The sequence below is a fragment of the Phalacrocorax carbo genome, chromosome 2, assembly GCF_963921805.1.
Source record: "Phalacrocorax carbo chromosome 2, bPhaCar2.1, whole genome shotgun sequence".
Taxonomy (NCBI): Eukaryota; Metazoa; Chordata; class Aves; order Suliformes; family Phalacrocoracidae; genus Phalacrocorax; species Phalacrocorax carbo.
In genome coordinates, this window is record NC_087514.1 from 95,082,198 (window position 1) to 95,091,155 (window position 8,958).

The 8,958-nt window shown below is 43.9% G+C and overlaps 1 protein-coding gene across 11 annotated transcripts in view; it reads left to right on the forward strand.

The window, feature by feature from the left end:
• Positions 1-8,860, forward strand: part of RREB1 (ras responsive element binding protein 1) — a 126,034-nt gene extending 117,174 nt beyond the window's left edge. For 10 of the 11 annotated variants that reach the window (XM_064443562.1, XM_064443561.1, XM_064443556.1 and 7 more), the window contains 2 exons: positions 1,570-2,316; positions 5,459-8,860. In XM_064443562.1, coding sequence (XP_064299632.1) covers positions 1,570-2,316; positions 5,459-5,979 — 1,268 coding nt within the window. In that variant the 3' untranslated portion in view covers positions 5,980-8,860. The remainder of the gene's footprint in view (positions 1-1,569; positions 2,317-5,458) is intronic. The other variant, XM_064443563.1, reaches the window with a different exon arrangement.
• The last annotated feature ends 98 nt before the right edge of the window (positions 8,861-8,958 follow it).

The window sequence follows — 8,958 nt, forward strand, 5'->3', positions numbered from 1 at the left end:
ATTTTTTTTGACAGGTCACTTCTCCCCCTTTCACCCCCCCCCCCAAGAAAAAGCATATCGAGGATTATGGTCTATTAAGTGATTGTTCACCATTATTGGAAATGCTGCTTAGCTTTGACATTTGTTTAGTGGCCATTTGTTATCATTTGTGCAAGGAGATGGAGTCAATGCAAGTTATGTTGCATTTGACCTACTAAGTGCCTGAGAACTGTCGTCTTAATAGTTAATTAAAAGTTTTACTTTATTTTTTATATATAACTATATAAATAGTTAAATTAGAAAGTAATCTTTTGTCATTACTCCTTGCTTATGAAAATAGCCTGTAATAGGAAATCTAGGCAATTCAGACCAAGCACATGTTGTACTATGTCAAAAGGAGAACTTAAACTGCTCTACTAGAGTTTCTAAATCCCTGTAGTTACTCAGCAGCCATCAGGCATGCAGATGAATGCTGAAATGCCTGTTAGGTTGTGTGCTCCCTTGGCTGTGTGCTGTCAACAAGAAGGGGGTGGGGAGGAGGACTTAAAGCAAGGAAAGTTTCAACTTTCAGAAAGCACAACTTGCTGAGTTCGTGTCCTGGAACAGTGTGTGGAAAGTGGCACCGGGGATGCAGTTACATGCCGTGCATCATCGTCAGCTTTGGCCTCCAGATCCAGTCCAGCTTATTTCCTATTTACATGTACACTATTTGTATGGAGCTTGGAAGGGGTACAGCTCCAGCCCTTTGTTCTCCTTAAGTGCCTTATCTGTTTTATTTTTTTCAACACATGTTATGTCTTCAGCAATGCTAAGGCTACAAACTGATAAGGAAGCAGAGGAGGTCATTAAGGTGGATGTCTTAGGTGGGTTTTGCCTTCTTGTTGGGGGAACTGTGAAACAACGAAGGATGCTGCCTTTTACTGCATCTTGGCTTTTATGTTTTGGTTCCAGGTGGTATCAATGTAACAAAGAGTGTGTGACAAAGACCCACGTGTCTTTTGCTTATATGATATAAACCCAACTTTTTAGCTGACCTCTGTGTTACTGTCTGCACTAACCTTTAACATTTGATTGTACCAGTTGGTTGCATGAGGCCTTTACGTTCCCATTTGAAGAGCGTTTCCCACTACTTATAGTTCACAAGATAGTTTGATTAATATGTGGTTGTATATTACTTGCATCTATATCCAGATTTCATACATGAAATACTCTAAATCATACATCCATGTCTCTGGTATGGTGTATTTGTAATGGTAGTGGTCCCCACTCTTCTTTGATGTCTCAACATTTTGCATTCTCTGGTAACAGTGATTATATTAAAAGTGACTTCAAGAAACTGCCAAGAAAGTGAGAGTATTTTGGAAAAGAAAGCATTTGGTTGCAGATTTTTAATCATCTTGCTAATTGGGTTCAGTGGTGTTTTGATGTCTTTTCAGCTGCAATTTACTGGCCTGGGTCACAGATAAGAGAAAGAGATGTAGGGACACTTGATCAGAAGCAATGCTCATGGGTCAGTGTGCAGCCTTACTGCTGGTAGCTGTGAATTAGCAGAGAGCATCCCACTGAAAGTTTCTCTCTGTTTGCTTGCAGACAGCCAGTCTGATGCAGAGACACTAGCTACAGGAAACGAAGTCTTGGACCTGACCTCCTGCGAGAAGGAACAGCCAGAGGAAATAACGGAGCTACCAGGGAGTGAGTGCGGCCCCAAGGAGGAGCAAAAGGCTGACTCCCCTCCAGCAGAAGAGGATGCCGAAGAAAAAGCGGAGCGATATGAAGAGGGTCCTGAGGAAGATTCTGTAAGTAACAAAAGTCTTGACCTCAATTTTGCCAGCAAATTAATGGACTTCAAGCTGGCCGAGAGTGACCAGAGTGCAGGCAGGAGTTCTCAGACTGAAAGGAAACATGCCTGTGACATTTGTGGCAAAACCTTCAAGTTTGCTGGCACTCTTAGCCGTCACAAAAAGGCCCACACTCGTGAGGACAGAAAGGATGAAAGGAGCAGTGAGGATGAAAGCAAAAGCATTCAGGATGATGCAGGAGCTCCCTCGATGCAGGACTCTGGTCTTGAGCAGGAAGAGTCTCCGATGGACTTGAAGGTAGTGGAGTCTCCTGTGGACTGTGAGGCAACAGGAAAGGAGAATGAAGAGAGCGAAAGCGTCTCTGAGGGGGAAGGCACAGAGAGAAGGTCCACTGAGAAGAGCAGTGATGACAAAAAACCAAAGACTGATGGGGCTAAGAGTACTGCAAAAGCAGACAAAAGAAAGAAAGTCTGTACTGTGTGCAACAAGCGTTTCTGGTCTCTGCAAGATCTGACACGACATATGCGGTCTCATACAGGTAAGAGGAGACTTGAGGGCAGAACAGATGATGATCAGGTCTGCCACCAGACTGAGGCATCTGCTCTGTAGGTGCACGATTGCTGCTACCACTTGAGGTTGGAGACACCGCTTTTAGTCCTCCAGTCCTACATCTGCAAGGTGTCTTCTCTGCCCCGATCCCCCAGGCTACACACAAAGCCTACCGAGGGAGCAGGATTTGTCAGCACTGCCTTATCTTCAACTCCCAAATTGTTTTTCCCCATGCTTGCACGCAGAATTTAGAGGTGAGGGCAAGTATGGAGATCCCTGGGCAGTTGTTCTGTCCAGCTTCTGTCTCCCTTCTTGTCATGTGTGCGTGGCTCTACCTCTTCCCAGTATTTTGATGAGCAGCTGAGAAATCTGGCAGTAGATGATAAGACTTCATCTCTGAGTGAAAGTTTAGAGAGAGTCTGGTTGTGTTCGATTAGCTAAGGCTGGTACGGGTAATGTGCTGGTGATCTGCATCACCTGCTGCTTGAGTGAAAGGCAAAGCTACAGCGGGCACCCTGCTCTTCATTCGGGCTTGGGCAGGGAAGGTGGAACACAGGTAGTAAAATGCTTGTCCGATGACTTGACTCAGCAGTTAAAATATGTGGGATGGCTTTATGTGATACACAGTTTGCAGCAGTTCCATGTAGAGGAGATGAAGCCATGAGCCAGCTCAAAGGTGAATTAATCATTCATCCTTATTAATGCATCCTTATTAATGATCCATTTTACCTGTCAGCGAGCTGCTCTGACATGGGAAGACTGATGCAGTTTGACATTCTGTATCTTTTGAAGGTACTCTCTGCTGAAGACAAGATCTTTGTGATTAACAAAATATTTGTGCTGTAACTAACAGTGATATTTAATGAACTGCACCAAAGTGAAGTGCCTTAACCAAACTTTTTACTATTCTGAATCATAAATATTGACCTCTTGAGTGCAAAACTGACCTGTTTTCTTCTGGCATTGAGCCACAAGTGAATCGGGATGGGGCCCATGTTTGTGCCTATTTTCATACTGAATTGGAAGAATTTGGAAGTCTTTAAAAGATGCTAAAAGATGCTAATATCTAAAGCACTGAGCTTTACCCCCAAATGATACACTGGTGTGTGCCCATGGAGATTTCCATACTGTATGTTTTAATTGTTTTCATTGCATGCTGAGCTATGCAGGCTTTATTGGCACTCCCCCCCCCCGCCCCGTTTTGTTTCTCTGTTTGACACTGGAGAATGTTTTAACATCGAACAGGTGTTGAATGGGAACCTGGGTCAGTGCTTTCTTCAGATTTAATAAGTGTAAATACCACCTATCCTCACCGTTAAATCAGCGCATTTTCAACTGAGGATTTTGCCTCAGTACTGTGGGTTGGCTCTCCTCCTTCTCTCCTTCCCCCTTGTTCAGCTATATTGACAAAATACTGTCAGACTGTAACATTTCTTATACTTTGGTTTTAATGTGTGGGGTTTTTTAAAGATCATTGTACAGTTTTGGAATTTCTTTACTCGGAAGAGGAACATTTGGGACATGCTGAAGCGTGCAAGAATCCTCTGCCTGCCTACTGAATGGCAATCGGGCTGGAAATGTTTCATTCTCCCAGTGCAGGCTGCTTCCCCGCAAATAGTCGCGGGGTGCTCTGGTGCCCCTGCCCAAGCTCAGGGTGAGCCTGCATCAGCCGCAGTGCCGGATGGGCAAAGGCTGCCAGCCAAAAATGCTCCCTGGGGAGCCGTGCCCTCCCATGATAGCAGATGCGCAAGCAGGGCACCAGAGAGAAACATTTCTAAGAAGCATCAGGCTTCCCGGGAACAACAGGACCTACTTGCAGATTTCAGCCAGCCACCTGAAGTTTGTAACTGGTTTTCTTTTAATGATCCCAAGCATTATTACAAGTGAGAAATGAGCCGCAAGTGTCTTGTTCTGTATGGTCATTGGCACAAGATGGTGCCTTGATGGTATTGCAGCACTGAAAAATCTTTAACAGGTGCAATTGGAAACAGAATGAAGGGGTCAGGGTGGGACCTTCTCTTCTTCAGGGCAGACAGCACCCTGGGGCACCCTGCTGGCTGGGAGTTTGGGGGAATTTTGTCTGTGGCACTGTGGTTGCTTTGTTTTCTGATGAGCTCATGCTTAGGAAAGTATTCGAGCATTTCAGGTGCAAAAAGCAGCTCTGAGATCGGAGCAGACGACCTGTTGATTACAGCAAAGGATGCCTGCAGCTGCTCTGCGGCTTAAGATTGCAAAATAAGAGGAAGAATTTTGTCCTCCGAGTTAGCATTTCTGGAATGGGTGTGAAGAGGTTTTTCAGGGGCTTTCATGTGTCAGTCCTGTCCAAAAGCACCAGTGGGCTGAGGAACACCAGGAGCTGCGTATATAACGTCCCAAGCCAGGCATTTTTCACTCAGTCAGTAAATCTTGATCACCTCTGACAGACACCTCCTGTGTCCCGTGAATGCCTGACAAGTCTAGGTCCTTTAGCTACTCTGTGTCCGTTTTGAAATGTGGTGGTACTGTCTTCTGCTTCATAGAAAGAGGAGGGGCTGTTGTGGCAAGTGTAATTCCTGACAGCTTCTCTTCAACTTCGGCAGTTAACTTGGGCATTTTGTGCTTGCCCATCTGTCAGCGTCTAAGAGAGAGGGAGATGTTTTCTCATGTGCTGTTTGGTTCAGTTTTTAAGCACTGTTGACCACAGTTACCTGGGCAGTATCCTCGTCCTTCCATCTCAAGTCCTCTCCGTGTGTATCTAGGCTGACCTGCAGCAGGAAGCCTCCGTGGTGGGCTGGTTTCACAAAGGCTTTTGAGCTCCAGAGGACGACTGCAAACTTCTTCCAGAAAAGTTGCTGACTAAATGAGATGGGATGCTAACAAGCGCCTGGGGCTTATGGTCTTCCTCCTTAGTGCAGGGCCATACCAAGCTTGTAGAGATCTTGAGACAGTTTTAGTTTTTCGTTTGTGCCCCAAGGGATGTGCATGCCATCAGCTAGTTTGTTAGTACAGAAGTGAAAAATCTGCGTAAATGCGACATCCGTGTTTGATACAGGTACTGAATTTCCACAGTGTAGAGCATCTACGCCGCTTGAAACAAGAGGGAGGTGACTTTGTGATGTTACAGCTGACTTTGTGTTTTAATTCTCTTCTAGGTGAGAGACCATACAAGTGTCAAACCTGTGAACGGACCTTCACTCTGAAACACAGCCTGGTTCGTCACCAGCGCATACACCAGAAAGTCAAAAATGCCCGGAACCACGGGAAGGAGAGCGACAAGGAGGAGACCCAGTCGAGGTGTGGAGAAGACAGCGAAAATGAGTCTAGTCACAGTGGCACCAACCCCATCTCAGAAAATGAGTGCGACTCCGCGGGGGGCGTCGGTAGCCATACATCACTCGTGGGAAGCCGAAAAGAGTCCCTGGCTGGCACGGCCAAGGACTCTCCCTGCAGAGAGGAGAGGCCGAGCGGGAGAGGAGCCGGCACCTGCCTCGCGGAGCCCACCAAGAGCGCACAGAAACAGACGGCAAAAGACCAGGAACCTCGGGGCAGCTCTGAGCACGAGAGGCCCTCAGGTTTCATTCAAGACTTGCTGGAGATGCACAACAAAAAGTCTCCCATGAATCACATCCTTGCCTCTGCAGACAGTGCGCCTCAGCTCTTGGGGGTTGAATGACTTGCTAGGAGGTTGGACTCATCCCAGCACGCAAACCGAAGCCAGCAGAGCAAGGTTTCTGGAGTCTTTGTTTTTGGAAGAGCGACCTATAGCTGTGGGGAGAGTATGGCAGACTGGACGCGGTGCCATATGCCTTTCAGTATAATAATGCAAGAGACTACAGTATATACTGATTTGAGTGCCTTACTACTTTATTAGATCTTTTGGTATCATAGATTTTTTTTTTTCAAAAATGATTTTTTTAATATTTTAATGAATTATTTGGAAAGGATCTTTTTCATTTAAGCATTAATGTTACCTTTTGTATTGGTGTGCGTGAGCTTGTTCTTGTATATCTGTGATAGTCGCTGTGTTTGTTCTCTGAGCTGGAAATGGGGGCAGCGGGGTGGGAGGCCCTTGGATACCACAGCCAATAACTGGAAGCAAAATTATGTGAATTTCATATGAAATAGTCAGAGGAAATGCAGATGAGATGTTGATTTATTGTTTTTTCTCAGTAGATGTTCTTGCATTTGCCACATGGTGGAGCATTAAGCCTGTTCCAGGCCTGAACAACGTGGCAGTTGAAGGTGTTCAAAGTGGTTCAAGCCAAAAAGCAGGAAATGCAACAAATTTCCACCTCACGCTTGTTTCCACTTTTCAGCATTAGAAATGGTCTTCTAAATCCTAGGGGGTTTTTCTGGCCATCGTGGACTGAGCATGTATACAGAGAAGAGTTACATAGCAACGTAACCTATGGAAATTATGCACCCGCTGTTATATATGTTTGATTTGCTTCAGTATATTATTATTATTATTATTATTTTATTGTTATTTTATAAATCCATCCGTTTGCTTGTCTCTGCAGTCAGCAGAAACCAATGGGCAATATTTGCCCACGCAGATGTATAACGCAGCTTGGATCCCCTCTCAAAATGTTTTTGACTTAACGCTTTCACCAGCTCCTCTTCTTATGTTGCAGCTCTTCTACTGTACTTTAAATGAAACCCTTCCTCTGACCGGAGTCAAATGGAGGCCAGCGAGGTATCGTCACACCGGTACAGGGGAACATCTCACTCGTGGTGGAGCGCGAGTGCCTGCGTGCGTGTGGGTGCGTGCGTGTTCGTGCGTGTGTGTTGGGGGCAGAAGCGTGTGGGAACGGGGCCGTACTCGGCCCCCCCGGGTGCGTAGGAAAGGCACTGCGAGTACTAGATGCATCTTGTTGCAATGACATCGGTGACAGCGTGTGTTACTTAAAGAGCAAAGTTATTCCGTCTTCCAGTTGAAAGCGAGCAAGAGAGAAATGCGAGCCTTACCGTCATCTTGCTACTGTCATGTTCTAGAGCAAGAAAATACTACTGGTAATAAAACTACAGATATAAGACATGTTAAAAATAAATAAAATAAATTTAAAAAAAAATTCTTCCTGAGATTTTGGGGGTGATGCTTGAAGACTTGAGGTGTGTGTCTAAATTTCATATCAGTAATTTAACCCCTTTAATGCTGGCAGCTGGAATTTCTCCGAATGGCTCCTGTTGCCGGCAACAGGCGACGCTCCAGCCACCAACATTGAAGGGGTTAAGCGAAATGTATCCTACTGTAGCTGCGCATTTTTAGGAGTGCCCAGCGTTTTTTGTTGTCCTTGTTGTTGTTGTCCTTATTGTTGTTTGTTAATTGTCCTTCAGTCATGACCTCTGGGACAGACAGAGCCATAATAGCATTGCCGGAGCCTCACTGTGCTATTCCACCACTGCAGCCCAGCCCAGCCCAGCCCAGCCCGCACTGTGACCCTCCCTCCCTCCCCCCCCCCGCAGAATCGCTTTTCCTGCTCTCACCAGACATGGAGGAAGTGGGCCTCGGACCCAGTCTATATTATATAATATATATATATCTATATATATCTATATCTATATTAAAAATTCGCCGAAAATTTCTGGAGACTGAAATCTCACTGTCCAGAATTCAAAGGAAGAGAAACGTTCTCGAGTAATATTCTTGCAAATAGAATAAGAAAAAAAATGGTTGAGGTATATGTGATTTCTATTTTTTGTTGTTGTTGTTGTTGTTTTTTTAAATAGGGATGTTTGAACCAGTTCAGAACCGAAGCTAACGCCAGCTCTAGGTAAATCAGTCACAACCAATGATACATTTGAAACTCTACCCAGGTGCATTCTACTTAATTAAAACCAGTTCACACATCCCTTAAATTGTTATTACTATTATAATTATTATTATTATTATTATTATTATTTTGGGTATTTTTTGGTTTTTGTTGTTTTGTTTTTTCTTTTTCTTTTTTTTTTTTTTTGCAACTCTCCACACTAAACTGCGCAATACTGTGGGGGAGAAGCCATTACTAAACTATATGCTGCAGAACAATGTAGCAAGTAATTAATTCCCAGCAGCCTGCCGGGACATCTGCTAGCAATAATCACTATTGATTTAAAGCTTTATTTAGCGTTTATCTATATCCTAGTAGAGTATAAGATCTTGCCACATTTTATTGACATTTTTATTAGTTGAGTTTGACTGAGAACCGTTGCTGTTGTTGGGTTTTTTTTTTTTTGTTTCCCCTCCTCCCCCAATATTAAACTGTGAAATTTATAATGTGTTTAAACTATGGGTGAATCTTAGGCTTTAGTTTGCATGTTCAGCTAATTTGTCTCTATACGATTTTTGTTTGAATCTTTTTATTTTTTTTTCCTCTCTCAGGGCTTTTACAAAAAACAAACAAACAAACAAACAAAAAAAAAAAAAAACAAAAAAAAGGATCTTCTGAAATTCTCTTGCCTGAGTTGCAATGGACTTAACATTGAGATAATTCAATCACTACATTAAGCACTTGACTGTGAAAGAAAAAAAAAAAAAAAAAACAAAGGAAAAAGACAAAAAAAAGAGAGAACCTTGTTTGAGGCTGTTGTGAAATAACTCTTGGGGCTATGTGACAGTCTGATTCCATTTTCAGAATGATTCATCATCTTCTCTCTCCTCTCTGTGTGT